The following is a 21,665-nucleotide window of genomic DNA, read 5'->3' as shown; positions in this document are numbered from 1 at the left end:
TACTTATTTACAGTTGTAGCGAGAGGATGACTTGCATACGATCACGTGCATAAATGACTGAAAACCCACAGTATGATAAAAGAGAAAATTAAGTAGACACGTTTACAGCGAAAAAATGCACGTGTGTTAATTAGTGCATTTGGCAAGGTCGCCAATGAAAATCGCGGATCAATCAGTGTAGTTTGGGGAGTGCCTTTTGTTACATTGTAACAGCGTTATGTATTTTTTTTTGTTCTGAAGTCAAAGCTCTTTGGGTGGCAGCAGCGGGCAAGAAGGTAATGCACCAGCTCGTTTACCGAGGGCTATTTTACAGTGGCGCGGGCAGAAAGAAGGGATCAGCGGTGCTTTAAATTTCCTCCACAACTTGTGTCGGCGCAGTGGTGGATAATTACAGTATACAGGATTGGGGGGATTGGTACAGTGAGTAATTAGGCATTTGAAAGAAGCCACTGTAAAAGAGGTGGGCTTTCCTCTTCTTTCTGGCGATTCCTGTATTAAAAGATGTGTAAATAACCTGACATGTTAGTTAATGCGGTATAGGCACTCCGAAGTATTCATTAGTCTAAAGGCTGCATTTGGCAGGGCTTATATTTTAAACAGTTCTGACGCTAAATGTCCGCAATTTTTCTTCTCTTTTTATTGCCAACTCCTAAATAAACGTGCAACCGGAATTTATGGCGAGATTCTTACGTTTTCTTCGCGTGCCTTAACACAAGTACGTAATCGGACACATCACTTTGTCCGTGCCGTTTGAGTTCGTTTAAGTAGAGTAAAAGAATTTACTACACAGAACAGATGACAGCAGGTGAATAACGTGCAGTGTTTAAAGAAACCTGTGCCCCCTCATCAAGTTTATTTTGTTCAATATAAGAGTATTTTAAAATTATAAAGAACTAAAACCTGGCATCCTAGAGGTAAAGTCCACTGTAGCGCCTTTCTTCTTTGACAAAGTGGCAGAAAGTAAGTTTAGTTTAATTACGATCCGTTTAGACATGCATGTATGAATATTCAGATTTCTTATAACAGTATTAGACTGTACGCACATCTCTGGCGGCGCGGAGTTGTTCATTCAGCACAGCACTACGCAGAGAAAGGGTAAAACTTGAGGTTGTGCACGTTTTTCCTTGTATCGGTAAAAATTTTACCAGGCGATCTTATTTCTACTAGGAAACGAGAAACACACTTGTTTAATATCTCGTTACAATTTCTTAGCAGTGCTGTACAGCCCGGCGTAATTATCAGTGTGAAATACCGGTTTCATGAATTGACTGCCTATTGCATAACAACTAATAAAGGTTTAAAGGAGGAAAACTCCGTCTTGTCCGGCATACATGCGCATGTCCTTGTTTTCTGAAATTAGGAAACGTATAGTCATAAGCGTGAATGAAGATACTACTTCAGAACTGTGAATAATCATACGTTCTGATTAAAATAGGGTTTAAGGTTTCGTCAAAGATGCATTAAGAAATACAACTGAATGAAAAATGTATTCCATCTGTTCAATCATTCTTACAGTATATAGAAAAAATACAATATTATAAGTTGAACGCAGGTATTGGAAAGCGATATTCATTCTCTCTCATTCTCTCTTAGCTGAAAAATGTTATTTTAACATGCTTGGTGCCACCGATTAATGCCGTGACATAACCTTTGCGTCTTCACTTTATATAACTTGGGAAAAGACACCTTTTTTCAGCGTTCCCCATCATATTTTTTTTGTTTACAGTAATAGTTTTCTTGACACTCGAATATGATGATTGATATGCATATAGTTAAATGCTAAGTATCTATGAAGCGGTTAGCGAGGGATGTTGGAACGCTTAACAAAATTTAGCAGGCTCGCAGATATGCTCAAACGCTTTGAAACTGGTCATTGATTCCGTCAAACGTGTCTGAAAAGGAGCATAGTTTTCTGCCCTTTATAGTTTGCCTAGATAACACTGCTGAATAACGACTATATACACGAATGACGAGAAATTGATTGATCTTCTTACCTTGTATTAGGGGTAAACTCGTAAAAGTGGATTTGGTGAACTTAATATTTTAGTGGGTTCAGTGTCGCATCCTTAAGCTATGTGTGGCTGGCTTTTCAACCGGTTCATGCTGATAGTAGTGATGGCTTCGAGATTTGACAACAGCAACACACTTCTTCATTAAGCTGAGAAAAAACCTTTATCCATTCTTCTTGGCACAAGATCAGTACTTTTTAGCATTGCTTACGTTTTATACTTAAGGCAGTGTTCATTATAAGCACCATGTGCGGAAGAAGCGCACGGAACCGTTTATACACGCATACTTTGTTTTGATTTAATCTTCCAACAACAACAATAATAATAATAATAATAAATAACAATAATAATAATAAAAAATAATAATTGATAAAAACAGTTCAGGTGTTATTTAATGTATATCACTCTTTTTTAAATATCGAAATGTAGTTAATCCAACAGTACTGTACTTCCTGTACTTTGTTCTGAATATACAAAATGTAATAAACTCTGCAGAAAACGTTTTTTCTGAGATAGTTGAATCCTTAACATGTTTAATATTACTTATTAAAATTCGACTCTTGGTGCAATTTTTTTATCATTAATCTAAAATTGCAGTAAGGAAGAGAATAAAGAATTTATGGGTTCTGATTACACATCTTAAGTAATATTTATTTTATAAAGTATCCTGTTACTTTGCTTTGTTACGGAGATATCCTTAAAACGTCTGAATTCGTAATTTTCAGTGCTGAAAAAAAGATGATTGAGGAGTCTAAACTCTGGTTGTGACATTCTTGTTAGATTTAGGATCTTTACTTTGGAGGTGGAACGTGATTTCCAGTTTAAGTGTATGCTGTTATGTATTCAGATGCTTTATAAGAAGGGGCTCTTAATTTAAATGATGATTGTTGTTGTCATTTGACAAATGTGTGAAAAGTTTAAGAGATTTTATTTCAAATGCCACAACATAAACAGATTTATATTTTTAACTTTTTGTTGTCCTTTTTCATGTTTATTATGCTAAACATAATCTGTCAAAGTTAATTAGTAAAGAAAATGTATGAAAACCAAGATTACAAATTGCATTTGACTCCGAAGACCCTATTTTAATTATCTCAGTTGTCAGGAATCTAAATACTGATGGTATTCATACCATTAGAAATGAGCCCTTGTGGCTCTTGGTTGTACCAGCAGGCCGTCCACTGCTTCAGTTGCCTTACTGTAGCACTGATTTGTTTTGCCTTATTGATGGCAGTTTTCTCAAGTTGCTGTTTGTTTATGTTGTGTTTTATAGAGGTCATTGCAGCGGATGCAGGCATTTTGACATCATTATAAAGTTATGGTGGGTAATGTTTGTTGTGCTGCAAAGCTTATTTTGCTGATACATATATAAAACGTTTTCTCTGTTTGCAGTTCTAGAAAGTTGCATTATTATTATTTATTATTATTGTTTTTGTTTTATGCCTGCCTACTAAGTTGGAAGAGACTTTCAGAATGCTTTATGTAGTGTCCTATAATGTAATGCAATAATTTTGCCATGGATTTAGAACAAGACATCAAATCAATACAAAGTAGACCAAAAAGACTTCAACAGACATTTATTATCTATGTACACATGCAAAGTGTCTAACCTCGCTTAAACACCTGTTTATTTTAGAGTCTCCTTACATTTTGTAAAGGTAATCAATAAGCTAATTAGCAGTTGGACTTTTGATTGAAAAAAACCCAAATCAAAGCAGGTTGCTGAAATTGAACTTTAAATCTGATAAGCAAGGCATAATGGTTTAACAGTCCTTACTATTTGTGTTGTTTGGACAGGTTTACTTCATCTTGTTTACAAGGATAACTCCATATACCACAGGAAAGACAGCCTAATGACTTGGTCTAGTGGAAGCCAGCGACACTATGGATTTGACTAAAATGGGTTTGATCCAACTCCAGAACCCCAGCCACCCCACAGCGCTCCTCCAGAAGGCAAACCAGATGCGACTGGCAGGGACTCTCTGTGATGTGGTTATTCTAGTTGACAGCCATGAGTTTCATGCCCATCGGACAGTGCTAGCTTGTACTAGCAAGATGTTTGAGATACTGTTTCACCGCAACAGCCACAATTACACTTTGGACTTTCTGTCACCAAAGACCTTCCAGCAGATTCTGGAATATGCATATACCTCCACACTCCAAGCCAAAGTGGAGGACTTAGATGATCTGCTATATGCAGCAGAGATCCTAGAGATAGAATATTTAGAAGAACAATGCCTGAAGATTTTGGAAACCATCCAGGCATCTGATGAGAATGACACAGAAGTCAGCATGGCGGAAGGAGGAACAGATGAGGATGAAGATCGAAAGGCCAGGTACATCAAAAACATGCTTATGTCTAAGAAACATTCCACGGAGGACAGTGGATACACTAGTGTAAACCAGCAAGGGCTAGCCACAGTTACTATGGTGGATCAGAGTCCTTCTGTGTCAACATCGTTTGGACTTGCCACCATGAGCCCAACTAAGGCTGCAGTGGACAGTCTCATGAGTATTGGGCAGTCACTTCTGCAGAGCTCCCTTCAGCAACCTCCTTCAGAGGAACTGATTTCTTTAAATTCACGGCTTCCCATGGTGTCGGAGATAAAGACTGAAATGATGCAAGTGGATGACGCATCTAGTCAAGAGAGTCCTAGAACTGCTGAGTCCAGCTCCTCATCTGGGGAAAAGAGCTCAGACTCGGACAAAAATAAAGATGGTCCTGGAACTCCAACACGCAGCAGTGTCATCACAAGCGCTCGTGAATTGCACTATGTACGCGAAGAAAGTGTTAATGATCAACAAGGGGAAGGAGCCACAATGGGGCTGGATAGTGTGACTCCTTTTAGTGAGAAGCACCTCGCATCTTTATACTCGGTGCCAGCCAACCATAAAAATGAAACTCTACTTGCAGTTCCAGTCTCAATGGCATCTGCCCTGCATTTACAGCCCACTTTAGCGATGTCAATGGACTTAAGTGCATATGGAGGGCTGTTACCCCAGAGTTTCATTCAGAGGGAATTCTTCAACAAGTTGGGGGAGCTTGCATCTGGGAAGAAGCCCGACGCCAAAAGCCAGAATGAGAGGTGTAATGTATGTGGGGCAGAATTACCAGACAATGAGGCAGTAGAGCAACACAGGTAAGTGTACGCCCTCCAATAGTAGAACATCCGAGCGAATGTATGCAAGAATTCAATTGGTGCAGAAAAAGTTCTTTGATCCTTACATAATTTTGGAGTTTTTGTCTATCACATGCTCCCCTTTTCACCTTAGTTTTGAGCAGGAGTATTTTTACATGAAAGTTGTTAATAGTTAGACATTTGCTGATAGTGCAGAAGTTCATGAAGTTTTTACATCTATGAAATTATAAGATGTAACGCTCAACATGTTCATACAGAATTTCAATTTACATAAGTGTTCACTACAGTCAATAAATAATATATCAAGTAGGAGAACATTTCAAATCAATTTTCTCTATCCAGAAATTTTTGTTGAAATAATATTTAACTTAATTCTTTTTGTAGAAATTTACATTTTGTTAAAGTTTTAACTAGATATAGAGATTACATAATTAGTGTTGCTATATTTCATCTATAATATCCTAGATTGTAATGTCTTTGAGTGTATGGGCTGCTCATTCTGCCATCCTCTACACTGTGTTTCTCTGGGTACTGTGGTCTTGCTCACATAGGCTAATCTAATGTCCCTAATTAACAAAACATACATTTTTGACCTATGTCAAAGTGATCAGCAATGGATTGGTTTTTACTTTAGGGTGTCTTCCTGCCTTCTGCTCTTTGTTGCTGGGATTTTCTTCATTTCCCTATGACCCTGGATATTTGGATTTGGGTTGGTTTAGGGCTCCAGTGGTCTGAGGTTTATTACTATTTATCCAATAAAAAAATGATTTCAGATCGACTTTTATAGTTTCTTTAGGCATCTGGATTGGGGGGGGGGGGAAGCTTGATGAACTAAATGGTCTTGTCTTGTTTGTTAAATTTCTTATGTTCTCATGTTCCTATGTAAAACTCTTTCCACTTGAGGCTTCTTGGGATAACTAGTCTCCTCTCCTCTGCTTGATAGGTGCATGTTGGCTTCATTTAGTGATTCTAAATTAGCCTTATATGAGACCATGTATGGCTTCACATTCAAAGACCATTCTTAGTTTACATCTGATAATTGTTTAAGCAGATTTAGAAAATGAATGGATACATTCATTTCAAGAAAATCAATTTACAACATTGATTATCTAAAAAGTAGTGGTGTACCAGTTAGAATAATTTTAGATACAATTTAAAAAAATGCACAACGTAATTTTAGCTCCATAGTAACAGCCTTTTCTCTGGACAATGGACACTGCTCAACTTGTTAAACAAAACTGACAATGTGGCAAAGCAGAAACTTGTGTATTTGTTAAGGATGCCATTAAATACACATTTTTTTAATCTTTTGGCCTTGAAGGTTTTATGCTAATGAATTTACATTTTGGCCACAAACATCTATGGATCTCTGTGGTGTTACTTGATGTGATGGAGTCACATCATTAATGTCTACTAAATAGCTTATTTACAGAAATTAAGTTTCATTCCAATAAATTTGCCATTGTACTCTTAAGAAAAACACACTAGAAATAACATTTTTGTAGTTGGTGCTTAAAGTAATTGTGCTTTACCTGTCTCTAGAAGAGAAGAAAATTTAAATCACTTTTGTTTTTGTTTTTTTTTAATAAAAAAAACCCACCGTTGTACCAGAATTTTTAATTTTTTTTTAATCATTTAGCATTTTTTTTTTCAAACAACTTTAGATTGTTTTCTCTGTTTTAAAGCAACATCCTTCTGGGAATCTATAAATAAACCGTAAGGTTTCCGCTTGCAACAGTTGGCTGCACTGCTTTATTTATATATAAAAATAGTAAACTATTGGTTTAGGAAGGGCTTTGCAATCAGATATCTTGAATACAGCACCATTGTTATCGGGGAACACATTGTAAGTTTTCCTGTAACTGAGATGTAGCACATGGCGATCTCCTTAATGAGAGGCAACTTCAGTATGTACAATTCCTCAACTTTTATCTCCAATGCTATGTCAAGCTCATAACTAACCTACAGGTGGTCTGTGTGTTTTCTCCTATACACTGGTTCAGTTCATGATTTCACTTTTGGGAACATTTAGAAATGCAGTTTATGGCGTTACATTCAAATAAATGAAGTGTAATCTATTGAAGTAAATATAGTGACAAAAATGAATGCATACAGATAAAGTGAATTATATAGTATTTATGCAATTGTCGGTCTTCCTAACATTGTATTTAAAGAAACATTGTTCTTCAGCTTTAATCATTTTCAGTTATAACCCATAGTTTCTGAAGCTTTTTTACTTACTAGTGGAACTATTGCAGTTTTCTTGCAATTTTAGTAGTGTAGCGGTTATGTTCCCAACTAATTCTATGTTATTAATTAGTCTTATGTGCTTCTAATATAATAAAACAATCTGAATAAACACTGGTTTCTTCACTGGATCTTGAACCTTACAAACTTAAAGATATCCTGAAGTTTTGGGTCATAAAGCTTTCCTTTATTTTTCCACTTTTGCATGTCTAAATTTTAATTTTCTTTATATACACTAGTGAGAAGTCAAGCAAAATGACACCTTGTAATCTTTTTTTAGATAGATAGATAGATAGATACTTTATTAATCCCAATGGGAAATTCACATTCTTCAGCAGCAGCATACTGATACACGGAGCAGCCAGTTAGCCAATATAATACATATTGCTTTAAGAAGGAGCCTGAGTTGCTTCAAAACCTTGCATATTGTAATTTTTTTTTTTGTAGTTCGCCAATAAAAAATGTCATTTTGCTTGACTTCTCACTACATTCATAATGGCTAACACAGTACAACACCCTAGTACTACATTTATATTCACTACTTATTTATACAGCAATATACCTTTGTGGTCCAGTAACAAACTAAGTTAGTACTGCTATTTGATATAGCACTGAGTGTTTGCCAACTAACGTTTTCGTTTTGTCATATTACTATTTTTGTTTTAGGATTATGCTTAAAGTATGTGTTGAGCTGTCTGTTTATTCCATTAAGAACTGTCAGCCATTCCCAACCTAAAAAAGAGCTTAGGTTTATCTTGAAGTATTTTTTCATCCAAACTGTGCAATTTGGATAAAGTATGCTATTTCTGCTTATTTTCTGTTTTTGAGTTTATTTAAAGTAAAATGTTGAACATTAGGAATTTCACTTTAGTGATATTAAACATATATATATAACATTTTTATATATATATATATATATATATATATATATATAACATTTTATTGCAGGAATAACCCTGATTTAAAAGGTTTGGATATTGTGTATTCTTTTATACTGTAGTTTTGCTATCCCTATTCAATAGTGTGTTAAACATTCATTTGATCTTTTTCTTTTAGTACTCATGCTGATTGATTTATTTTTAAAATGTGATTGCAGAATGTTCAGCAATATACAGGTCGTCTTCCCCCAGCCCCCACATCCTTTAGCTCTTATTAGAGATGTGGGAAATTTCCATTACTTTCTCCTAGTCACGTGAAAATATGCCCTGAGTTGATAACTTCCAGATCTTTTGATGGTGACTCTTCTGAGGTCCTGTGTTCTTGGCAAACCTTATTAAAGGCACCTGGATGAAGGCTGCTGTAATGCAAACCAGTCTCCCTCTACCGCATGGTCAGTGACAAGTAGCTCTGTCAAGAGCATCGCAGGACGAGGAAGTCTTGATTAGGTTTACGAGTGGAAGAGGCTGCTCTCCTCAGGAAATGAGGTGGTCACAATGTTGACCCCGGTCGTGTAACCTTTTAGCTCTGCTAGAGACCTCTGCTATTTTGTTGGATTCAACTCACCCCGTTCTGTTTCTCATCAATGCTAGAGAAAACACAACATATAGTGAACTTACAGTCTTGAATGTTCTATTTATTTTATTTTATTTTATTTATTTTTTTGGAAGTTAGAAAAATATCCCTTTCCTTCTCACCACATAAAACACAGACCACTCAAGTTCATTATTAAGGATATTGTCCTTGGTGTTATTGAATTGAATTGTTCAATACTTAAAGGACCCTCTCCTTACCAAGCTAGAATTCTTTCCCCAGATTTTGAACATTGTATGCTGTACAGTAAATGCATTTAGAATCCAAGCTTTTAACTGGGGACTGTAAAGCTTTGAATTAATAATAAATATATATACATACAATATGGAAATGCATGCTGACAAATTTGTATTCTTGGAAGACAATATAGTTAAACCTTTTCAGAAAACAACTTTTTCTTTTTTGGCACAGATTTAGCTGTCTTTTTTTTTTTTTTTTTATTCTTTTGCTAATTCACATCACCTACATAGCTTATGAAACAGAGTATAGTTCAAAGTATGTGAATGCCCATAAAGTCTGAGACAAAGGCTGAAAATATAAAAATTTAGAGCTCTACCAAGAAAGAATGTATCAATTAGAAAAACTGAAAGGTTTATTCCTCGTTAATAATAATAAAAAAAAAAAAAAACCTTTATTTTGTATTTTCCCCAAAATTTTGTAACATAATTTTGATAAGCATCTTTTGGTATAAAAATAGTTTTTTTTATTGTAATGGGGAAATATTTTAATGGTACAAATTGTAGGACAAACTATACATAATAATAATCGGGGTATGTTGACACTGCAGTTTGGACTATGATTTTTCTGCAACCCTCATAAGGGTAAATGAGCACAGAAAAGAAAGGGATGTTTGGAGGAATATCAATTGGAGTCAAACGGTTATAAAACAAGTTAGTCTAACTGACATTGTACTAAAAAAAATTAAAAGTTATAGTAGCTGTGACAAAAATTCCTGAAATTTGGATCTGCTTATGGCAAGACTTGTATTATGTCCGTAGTGTTTAAGCCTGTTTTTGATTCAAGTGTAGAATGTGGGTAAGAAACAGTTGATCCTGACTCCTTGATACTATTTATGTAATTGGCTTATTCTTTCCCTAACAAGTTTCAAATGTTTCAAAGTATTTAGAATTAAGTTACCTTGTAACTGTTAAAATACGACTCCGTATTGACTGTAATATCTATAATTATATAAATCCATACCATTTGGGGTGGGAAAATAATCCATAAAACCTTTAATTCTAGTTATAGTTAGAAGCTACGTAGTCCAAAAATTTATTTCACACATTATTACAAAAATGTTTATATAAAATGTTTTCCAAGGCACACTAATTGATCATTTACCGTGTACAGCTTTTTTAAATTACTGTGTGGATTTATTGTCATTTATTTTCATGGACTATGTTTTCATTTGAGCTCTGTTCTTCAGCTGCATTTCTAGAAGTTAAAGGCAAACTGACTTTTCTGCAAGTTGTAGTTCAATGCCCAGTAGAAGACCAAATGTCCTTTCCAAGTTGTGCCTTCTGACCTTGGAAGAATGGAACCTCTTAACCTATGCATCTTTGCAAATTGTCTGACTTTTGTTGTACTTTGCAGCTGAACAACCAGTTTGGTATGACTGTTACCAAATAATCATGGACTGCACTTTTTTTTCCTCTATTGGAGTATATATTGGTTGAATTGTATTTATTTTTGTTTCCATTAACTCTTCTTTCATTTATATGTTTACTATTTTATTCTTAACAATTAGCTGCTTTTACAAGTTAAACTTTAGTACGCACATGATTCTTTCTTTACGTACATTGTACAGTGTTATTAGGTGCTATGTCAACCAGAAAAATGTTTGCAGGGTTCTTGTATTGTAAATGAAGTTCATTGTATAAAAAGCAATTTTAATTTTGTGTTCTTTTCTAATAAATTTTCTAAGTTGTACATTTACTGCAGCCTCTCTTCAGGAGATAAAGTATCAAATCAGAAGAGCTTTGGTTGCAGCCGGAAAATGAGTAAGTGCTTGATGGAGTTGTGTGCTGTGCATTTAACTTTTCCCCTACTCTTCAATATTTATTTTTTTGCTTCCACCAAGCTCTACTCTCTAGCCAAATGAATAACCAAATGTAGGCTGTTTCTTTTAATGAATCAAATAAAATGAGTTGAGAATTCTTGCTTTTTATATTCCTTAGTTATGTATAGTACAGACTGACAGTAAAGAGATTAAAAAAAGGAATACCAAGGAACGAGTGTGTGTGTGTGTGTGTGTGTGTGTGTGTGTGTGTGTGTGTGTTTTTAAGCATGTTGTAGAAGTTATGTTTATACATTTTGCTTAGTTTACTGAGGCAAGTGAGAATGAATTCCATCATCTTTGACTTACTATATGGAAACAAAACAACTAGACGGAATACACTCTTTTTTGCTATGTTTGAGTTTTTGTACTTCTCTATTTGCCCTCCAGACCTACTGATTAAATACATTTTTAATCTTGTTAGCAAACCTATTTTTTATCTCATGGTTCCAGATATCAACTTGCTTATGGCTCTTGTTCAAACTTCTGTGTAAATTGTACATCCAAGTAAGCCTGTTGCATATGGTTTACATAGCCAGATGTGCTTCATGCTACCTTGCATGGCTCAGTGACTGAAAGGCCGAGTAGGAAGTTACTCTGAAGTTGCCCAACTGGCCTTCAGTAATCTTTAAAAGTATGGCTGGGCAGGTGAGTGTGGTGGATTATAAGTCCACTGTTGCTTGTAAAGCACAGCAGTTTGCTATTTTAAAAGAAAATTGAGACTGCACATGGGTGAAAGTGCAATGTTGTAGTTAAATCCTATTAATCTTATTTCAGAGATATGTATTTGAATGTGTACTGTCAGACCTTTGTCTCCAAGCTCAAGTTTTATAAGTAATATCATAGCCACAAACAAAATGTTCTTTGGCAGTCTAACCGGTGTGCAGTCACTTGTCGCTCATAGTTGGTTATCCTTGGCAGAAGGTTTAGTTGATTTATTAGACTGCAACATGAGGTACAGAAGCAAGTTATTTGACTATAGAACTGGCCATGGATGTAGTATGAGGCAGCATTATTTAATGATGAGGTTTCAACCCATGAATTTGTATGCAAAAGTAAAAAGAGGAAACCTCCTTTTTTTGCTTAATATTGTGCATTACATTTTGTAATTTGCCAGTGATGCAATGCTGTCTGTGACATGCTGAACATATGAGGAGATGGAAATTGCAAACTCTGCCAAAATGTTGTCCCACCTTTGTGTAAACAAATAAGCAGCAGTAAAAGGAGAAGCACTATGGTGTTCAACATTTTAGACAACCCAATACAACACTCGGTAAAATTTATTGGTCCACACTGTTGCCTTGTCTTAGCATGCCCCTAGAATCGGGCTACTTAACTTCCTTTTAACAGGTAGTGCTGATTGTTTTGCCTACAAATGTTGATTTACATACTTTTTGCTAGCGAGATAATTGCCTTGCTGTACATAAAGAAATCAAATGTATTATTGGCTGAAGGCATTAAACCTGTAGTATTGATGGGCTTACAAAAATCGGGCAAGAGAAACAAGGTGAACCTGATATTTCAAAGAGAACATCGCTGAGACGTTCCCTAAAATTATACTTTGGAATGGTATTAGCCATAAATTTTAATGACAATGTAAAAAATATGGTTCAACTATTTCTGACTTATCCACTCATTAGTATTTAAATTATTAACATGATTTAGCTTTTATGGTGCAAGCTTACAACTGTCTCTTCCCTCTATTGTAATTACTTTAAGGAAGCAGTTTATAGAACGTTTCTTTTAAAATCATGAATTAATTGATTTTAATCTTAAATAAATTTTGTTCAGTTTCAAAATCAAAGACAGATATTTATAAGGGTTCATTTTTGTCTTTGACTATAATAAAAACCACAGAAAAAACACGAACTTGTGTGTGTAATATATACATATAATTTAAACACACACTAGCTGTGTAAGCCTGTGCTGTAAAAAGCACTGGGTCCTAGAAACTATTGAAATCGTCAGGAAAAATTGAAAATTTAAAATGTACAGATGTCAGGTCATTGAAAGGAACTACTTTGGGCATCTCTCTCCTAGGAGGATGTGTGTTGCCGACATGCTTGCATCATTTGTGCATTAGCGGCTAAGTGACTGTCCTCCTTCGGAGGTTTCCTTTTGGTGGTGTACTCACCTTGCTTGTGTATTGGTTTCTAAGTGAGTGACTTTCTTCAGAGGTTTTGCTTTGCTGAAGTGCTGGTCTCACTTGTGTATCCCTTACCCCGATTCCACCTCTCACTTCTGGGCCGGGCAGACACACAAACTTCCACGTGTGGATATATATAAAATATGCCTCACTGTGACAGCCAAGTCCAAAGTTTTTTCTTTCTTTTCAGTTGTCTTGCTTTTTATTCATTTTGGTGTATGATCAGACCCAAGTGTGGGTGCGTATTTATTTATTTATTTATTTATTTATTTAAAGAGCTTCTGTAAAAAGACATTTCACCTTGGAGAGAAAGTTCTACTGTGAAGATGTTTGTGCAGTGATTAAACATCTTCTCATAATAGTCATTGTATTTTGCTGGAATTCAGACTTTTGGTGTTGTGTGGAGGTTTTTATTTTTATTTTTTTTTATTTTGCATGAAGTGTCTGTTATTTATTTAAAAGCTTTAATATTTTGGAATTAGTTTCAACTGATAGATTGCAAATGTTTACATCCATGGTTCCATTACGTTTCATCGGTTCAAAATCAAAAGACAAACTAAATGTCTGAAACCTAATGATTAGACATTTCATTTTCTTGAAACATTTAAATATGATTTTTTTTCCCCTCCCTAGTTTTGCACTAATAGAGTAGCTTTTAACGGACTATACAGAATTTTTAATTTTAAAACAGAGGTGATGTTATTGAAAAGTGTTTCATGATTAGGGCATGATGAACGTAGAACAAATTTTATTGTACAAAAAATTTCTATCAATAGGCAACTGATTCCTGCAGGGTGCTTCAATTTAAAAGTCCGTTATTGAAATTGTAAACCATTTTATATCTGTCTAAATGTAAGAAAATTAACGAATCCTATACAAGTTGGATAACTGGTACATTTTAGAACTGCATTAGAGCTAAGTATACAAGGGAAGAAAAATTGTTCAAAATAAGTTGTTTTTTAGATAATACAGTATAGACAAATAAGTGGAACATTGTTCTTACCCCATGTTAGGTTATGCTGTTGTAGGCTTTACATCTTAGATTAAAATGATTTGATAAACCACACCGGTTACAGAATTAAAATTACACAGTTTGCAGAACATTAAAATGGAGGTTAACTAATGTAAAAGGCCACAGAAAAAAGCAGATGGGATATAAAAATTTTAAGACCTGTTGTACACACTGTACTTTTGTTCTCCTCTACTTAATGATGAGCATGGGAAGAAAGCCATTATGTGGAAAAGTATGGAGTGGAAGAGTGTCAGGATGTTGCATATTTTTAAATACTCTAAGGAATATTTAATTTTTAAAAGCATGTGGTGTTGTGTTTTTTTTTTTTTTTTTTTTTTTTTCAGTGAAAAAATTATGAATAATGAAAGTATGTAAATAAAAAAATTAAAGTATTTGTTTGCCTGGATATTCTCATAAAATAATTATTCAAATTGCAATATAAATTCCATTGATTTGTTTGTGGTGTCAATGTACATTCTTAGTATAAGAAATGTTGATTTTTTTTTTTTGTGTGCTTATAGAGCAATATGCTTTTAAAATTATTTCTACGTTTTACATTGCAGCTTCCAGAAAATGCAATACTAATAACATAAAACCATTAGAAAAAACAAAAAAGCACCGAAATTGGCTTTTTATGCTAAGTAAGCTAAAGATTATTGAATCAGTTTCTGTCTTCACTTAATAGAAGTGAATAAATGCTGAGATTCCAGCAGTTGTAATGTTGCTTTGATTGAATTGTTCAAGAGCAAGCCATGCTGGATTTTAGCTCCTCCCTCAAATTTGGAGGAGAGGAAAAACATTTGCTGCAAAAGGGTTTGTATAATTCTTGACATCACATATAAGGCTATAATTATTTTTTTTTTCTCCAGTTTCCCAACCTCTGGGTAAAGACATTTTTATAATTTTTTGCTCATCTGAGTATTTGTTTGTCTTTATCAGTGTATTATATACTAAATACTCCAAATATTGTATATAATGTACATGTATTTTGTTGACAGTTTATTTTTTTTCTTGATTTCTCATAGCAACAAATGCCTTTATAAAGAAACATAACACCTTTTGTGTTTCAGTTATATGTAGCTTATGAAGCTTTAAAAGCCATAACACATTGTTTTTATTTTTTATTGATCTTAAATGATTTCTTTTTGTTTTTTTATCATTTAATGTTTTGTTTTCTCCGGAAGTGTGTACAAATTTATTATTATTATTATTTTTTTTTTTTTTCTGGCAGTATCTTTTGTGAATTTCCCACAAGTTGTTACACTGTACAAAACTACAGGTTCCTTTAATTGGTTACTCTAAATTAGTCATGTGTAAGAATGTACCTTGTGATGGGTTGTACCAGGATAGAGATCATGTACTAAATAATACTTTTGGGATAGCTTGTGGCTACACATGATCCTGTATTGTAAAAGGTGAATTAAGAAGCTCTGTTTTTAATTGCTACATTAACTATAATAAAATTATTTGTAGTGAGGCAGTTTCTTTATTTTGTTTAAACTTCAATAGTCATTTGTTTCAACATTGATGCCAATGGTGCATTTTTCACTTGCTTCTCTATAACCAAGTTCCCATAACTAACAGCTTCCTAGAACAGAAGACCGTTTACAGCAGTGTCAATAGTCACTCATCTCTTTTGTAGTTTAGTTGATTGTTTTGGGAGGTTGTGAAGAACAGTCACTCATTTATTACTTTAATGTGTGTCTCCTTATATAAATCCTGTTGTGTCCGGCTGTGTTGTGGTTTATTGCAGGAGGGTTTATAAGCCTTTTTTCTCTTTAAGACTGTGGATTGACAGCTTGAGCACAAGGGGAGATATTTCATATGACTAATTACTAAATATTTCCCGGCAGTCAAACACGAGGCTGTGCCATCTCCTGTTACAAATGTGAAAAATATTCTTGTTTGGAGTTAATTTTGGTGGCAGGCAGATCAGGTTAACTGGCTATAATTGCTTCCAGATCTGGCACAGGGTTTTTTTTGTATTTTAGAATGAATGCACTGGTAAGTGCTTGCTTCCTGCGTAAACTTAGCCAATTCCATTCATTCAGTGCTGCCCTGCATTGTGTCATAAACTTCAGGCTTGCTTAATTGGTTCTGGATTGGCTCTGTTGGAGGGGGAGTTGACATGCAGGTGGTGTTTCTCCTGATTTAAACATGGAAAGTGATATATTGATAAATCTTGTAGATTTATTAGACATGAAAAAATGTAGGGTACAGATTTAAAATTGACATTTACTCCCCCAATTGTGCCTTTCATGTTTCATGAGACACTAAATTAAACTTTTATCTTGCCATAGTAGCCCCACTAGTAAGAAGATTTTTATATTACTTTTTTAGGTGTACGTCTTAAATAAACATGGCAAACACAAATTGGGTTTTTTGGGGGATTGGGTCACTTTTGTATTTGCGAAGAAATGCACATTTTAAAATAAAGAGATGCCATTGTGCTGCCCTACAGCATATTAGATGACCATGGCTCTCTGAGTTTGATTACTGGTCCTGTCACTCTGTGGAGTTTGCATTTTCTCAATGAATTATCCATGATGTTTCTCCAGGTTCTCTGACTGCCTCTCCAATAACTCAGGCAGGCATATTAAGTTAATTGGTAACTCCAAATTGGCCCAGTATGACATAGTGTTCCCTAAGGTGTCCCATTCAGGACTGGCTTCCTTGTTTCCAAAAAGGTCTAGGCAGAATCTGGCACCGTTTGAGCCTAAACAGGGGAAATGTGATTTTCAAAAGTGGATGGATGAAAGATGTCCTGTGGCTAGAAATGCTAAAGTTGGTACTTTAAATAAATTCATGAAATAAACTTTATTGTATACCTTCATAATCAATTTTAAACAAAACAGTACTGGAAATATGAGGTTGGAATGTCTAAATATTTTGTGAAAAGAAGAATATTTTTTTATATTTTAGTTATACTTGTAACAACTTCCAACAATTTTTTTCTTTAGATATGTATCTTAGCAGAAGGAAATGTGTGTGGCAACTAAGCCAATGGTGGGTTGAATTGCTGTTATATGAAAAAAAAACCTATTCAAAGAGGATGTTTAAAATAACAAAGTTGTGTTTTGTGTTTTTTTTTTTTTTTTTTTTTTTTTTTTTTTTTTATAAGCGTGCACGTTTTGTTTTATGGACGTTTTTATCTCAATGAGACCCATTCATGCTTGCATTCCAATGCACTTTCTAACAGTGTAAGAGATCTGCCTTGCGTTGACTGCTTCACATGTGTTACCTTGCCTAGGGAATTTAAAGTGTTGTCTGCCCACAGCACTAATTGACTGCTTACCTACTGCAGCACAAACTAACACACACAAAAAATCTTCAGTTAGTGTTTTGACCTTTTTATTATGATTAATTTTTGAGGAGTTATTGAAAGATTTCACAAACAGAATAATAATCAGCCTTCAGACACTTCAAAGATCTTTAACACAAGAGTGTGGCTGGATCTACCATCAGGGTAACTTGGATGCACACTCTGGGGCCCTGCTCACAAAAGAGCCTTCACATATGCGAAGAAAAAAATGCCTAATAACGGGAAAAGTAAAACTTTCAATAGTATAGGTATTTTACAACTGTCCACTGTCCAGAATACACCTACCCCATTTCAATCTTAATGGTTTTTAAACCTATCCAATTATACCTTTTTTAGAAGGAAAAAAAAAAAAAAAAAAAAAGTTTTTAAAAGAAAAATGAGTCGTGGTTGGTTGATATGGATGGGATATGATTGAGCAGGTGTCTTAATAGGTCATTTTTATGAAGATTGTACAATTGGTGTATTACTGGTCTGCCAAAAAATAGGCCCACGTGGATAGTTATTCAAAATTAGAGTCTAGTGGTGCAGCAAAAATTAAAGAGCGAGAAGCATAAGGTGCTGTTTTGCTGAAAACTATACCTGACATTTTAATAAAAAAGAAAATGAATTAAACAATCTGTAAATACAACGGGTGAGATTAATGCGAGTGACCTTCTAGCAACTATAGTATCAATGTTCGGTCCAGTTCTGTGGTGTCTGCAACAAGGACGTGAGCAACAGTGTGTCAGAAAATGAGGCCACTACAGGAGATAAGATGTACCAAACAACTCTTAATCCCAAACGTTGGATCCCTTTTCCAGCCTAAAAGGCCATGTTATGTATCGCCTTTTTGCCACCAAGTAGAATAGGCCTGTAAAAATGATTAATTGATGTTTGTCAACTGTACTATACTGTGATTGCCCGCGTGTTGTTGCACTCATCAGCTAGTTTGTTACATTCATTACACTACACAAATGCCTGATTTATTATTTACATATGTGATGTTCATAGTTTGTGAGTATATGTGTGTATCTGCTGAGGATGAGGTGAGGAAGAGCCTTCTGAGCTTCAATACCCCGGGGGTATGTGTATGTATTTGCACGTGTGTGTGTGTGTGTGTGTATAATTTTCATTATACTAGATTGCAAATGTTCTGCAAGATAAAATGACACATTTAAAATGTATGCAGTCTGTATTTATTTTTATTTGTAGTACTAGGGTGTTGTACCGTGTTAGCCATTATGAATGTAGTGAAAAGTCAAGCAAAATGGCACCTTTTATTTGCTAACTAAAAAGATTACAACATTACAACAGTTTTCGAGGCAACTCCAGCCCCTTCTTCAGGCAAGATATTTTGTGATTTGAGCTGGAGGTATAATGTTATTCTGAAGAAATATGATATTGAACTTTCCCCAAAATACAATATTATAGTAGAACCAGTGTGATTACAATCCCAGTGTTACTGACCTGGACTGATTTGACCACCATTGCAGTTTATATAGCACAGAGAACCATTTTATTAAAATATATTTGCAGAAATATCATGATTTTGCAGACTTCTGCTTCCATCTCCAGCTGGCATTGCATCTATAAAAGTGAGTATATCAAAATGTTTAGGTATGCTGTCTTCCGAAACCAGATGATGACAAGAATAACTTAAATTTTAAAAAGTGGACCGTTAATATTAATTTAACTTTCAGTAGGATTTATATATAGACATTTTTAAATGACTTTTTTGCAAATACCTTAAGCAATCAACGAAGCTATAAAAGAGATTAGTAAGTTAATACTGCAGTAAAAGTTCTTTAGTTCAATGAGGCAGTTAGTTATGGAAATTTTGTCCTTGAAAGAGCAAATGAAGGATGTGAAGTTGACATCACTGTTAAGCTAATGTAACATTAAGTCCAGTAGCTGTTGTCCATTCATAGTTATGCCGATTCTATATAATTCATGTTTAAGGATCCAGCATCAGTTTGGCAGAAGGATTGGAATTGACCCTGGATAAGGCTCCAGTCCATCACCACACCTACAGCTATACCCACATTCAGTCATACTAGGCCAGAAATTTTCCAATTCTTATTAAAAGCATTCTTTGCTGGTAAGCAGTTGAACATTCATTGCACCTAACCATTTTTGGTACAAACTTTAGTCATGTTGCTTTCCTGTCCCGTCCATGTTCATTTAACATCATGGCCAGGTTATACAGTTTATCATACCTTTTTGTATGGAGGAAAATGTGATGTTGTGTGGCACAAATTACTCTTATCTGTGCTTTCTTCTGTTGCTTTAAAACTGGTGAAAGTTTTATTGACTAGTGCTCCTTCATCTTTAAAAAAAATTATGACTTCAAATCTCATCCTCTTCTTCAATTGCATTTAACTATAGTTACTAGCATAGTATCTATCTTGTTAATTTCTGTGGTGTTTATTTAACCCTAGAATGCTTTCATTTAAGTGGTAATGAGATCATAACTCCCATTATTTCATTGTTTGCAAATGGTTTTGGAAAAAGTTCAGATAGTCAAGGACAAATGAAATCCCCCCCCCCCCCCCCTCCCCCATGTAGCAGACATCAAATACGGTTTCATTGAAAGTGTTTATGAGAGTACCTGAAGGTCTCATAAAAATGTGTTCATAGAAAACGTTTACCATGTCCATTAGTGAGACGTAACTTTTATGTGAAGGTATAAAGGTGTATGTATTTATGTATTTAAATTGTGGTGCCCCTCGCCACTGACCAGAAGATTTCTAATTCATAAAAAGAGTCAATGGTACATTTTTTTTTTTTTTTTTTTTGTTTTTTTTTTTTCCTCACTTTTAATTTTTAGGAGAAGGAATTGGTGCATACATTTTAAGAGCTTTTAACTAGGAGTCATATTTGTTTTACATTCATAGAGGTATGCAAATAAGTAAATTCAGTTCCTGCAGGTCATTTTGTTCATGCATTTCTTTTGGAATAAAAAGTGTTATTTCTAACCCCCAACCACCAAATTTGTTAACCATCGTTTAGATATTTTAGCATTCTGAAGAAATATGAGGGATTTTAACCCAGTTAATTCTGACAAGTGAAGTTGAGGCCTCCAAACTGGCCATATTTTAATTTCATCTAGTGTAATATTCTCTTTTTAGCTTGATGTAAAATTTCTGGTGTAGAGCAATCCTGTATAATTATGCTAGCAGTTAATTTAGGTCTTTTGCTTTGTTTAGCAGTAAACCACATGCTCACTTTAAGTAGTACATTTTCTAAACTTGTATAATAGTGTCTAAACTACATAGGAAACTGTGGCTAATAGTTATTAGTGTTCTAAGATTAAACTTTTCCAATCCTGTCCCTACCTTCGCCCCTATAAACACATCATTTTCAGTTAATCAGATAGGTGCAGATGTTGTGAAAAATCTGCCATCTTGTCATCCAGAATTCATACCTGTGTTGACGTGTTTAAATTGGAGGTGTGCTGTTATCTCGGCATATCCTTTCAACTGATAACCTTGTGGTCCTTAATATAAGAAGAGTAGATTTGTAGATAAATTGCAGATTCTCCAGTTGAGCTAAAGATAAGTTAAGTAGCAATTGGCGTTCATGGCAGTAGAACAGAAAGCAGGATATAAGACACCTGACTTTTAAAAACAGACAGTTTTTTAAGCAGGTAAACCCTGATTCTAACGGCTTTATCTTCAAACTCTAAAACCTGGCAGGCTCATTTGGAAACCCCCACCTTTTCTGAAGGTCCTATCTGAGTGAAACAGGTTCATAGAGAGAGCCTCTTATCAGTCATCACCTAAAGAGGGGGAGCAGCGTGTATTGTCAAAAGGGAGCAGGAGAAAAATATTTTTGCTAAAGATGTTTGCTGGTGGTTATTTTGAAGAAGGGTATATATAATATTTATTTATTTATTTTTTTTAAATTGTGGGGTGAAAAACTATTTCCAATTAAGACTGTCACTCAGAAGCCTTAAACTCTTGTATCTTCTTATATTTGCTCAGCATTGACGTTGACATGTTATTAATGGTAAATACAAGGTCATTATGCGGCATAATTTTAGCTGACGTCTAATTTTACTTCCAAGCCTGTAATTGTTCTCGCACCTGCATCTTCCAGCCCTCTGCCTCTTCTGCTGCTGAGAGATTTGGGCTGTTGTCACCCGCAGATGCCGTTCTGTATTCCTCAGCATGTTAGACCACTTTCCTCTGCGGAGTATTGAGGGGGCATCTTGTAAACTGCCTC

At 34.8% G+C, this 21,665-nt stretch overlaps 1 protein-coding gene across 3 annotated transcripts in view; it reads left to right on the top strand.

Moving 5' to 3' along the window:
• The window catches only part of zbtb16a (zinc finger and BTB domain containing 16a), a 270,137-nt gene that overhangs the window by 1,076 nt on the left and 247,396 nt on the right, over window positions 1-21,665 (top strand). For 2 of the 3 annotated variants that reach the window (XM_028810307.2, XM_028810305.2), the window contains exon 2: window positions 3,807-5,149. In XM_028810307.2, coding sequence (XP_028666140.1) covers window positions 3,894-5,149 — 1,256 coding nt within the window. In that variant the 5' untranslated portion in view covers window positions 3,807-3,893. Of the gene's footprint in view, window positions 1-197; window positions 276-3,806; window positions 5,150-21,665 lie in introns of those variants that run through there. The other variant, XM_028810306.2, reaches the window with a different exon arrangement.

This window comes from Erpetoichthys calabaricus, chromosome 9 (genome assembly GCF_900747795.2).
Source record: "Erpetoichthys calabaricus chromosome 9, fErpCal1.3, whole genome shotgun sequence".
In the NCBI taxonomy this organism is placed as follows: domain Eukaryota; kingdom Metazoa; phylum Chordata; class Cladistia; order Polypteriformes; family Polypteridae; genus Erpetoichthys; species Erpetoichthys calabaricus.
Note: the sequence above shows the minus strand (reverse complement) of the source record. Positions and strands in the feature narration are given on the sequence as shown.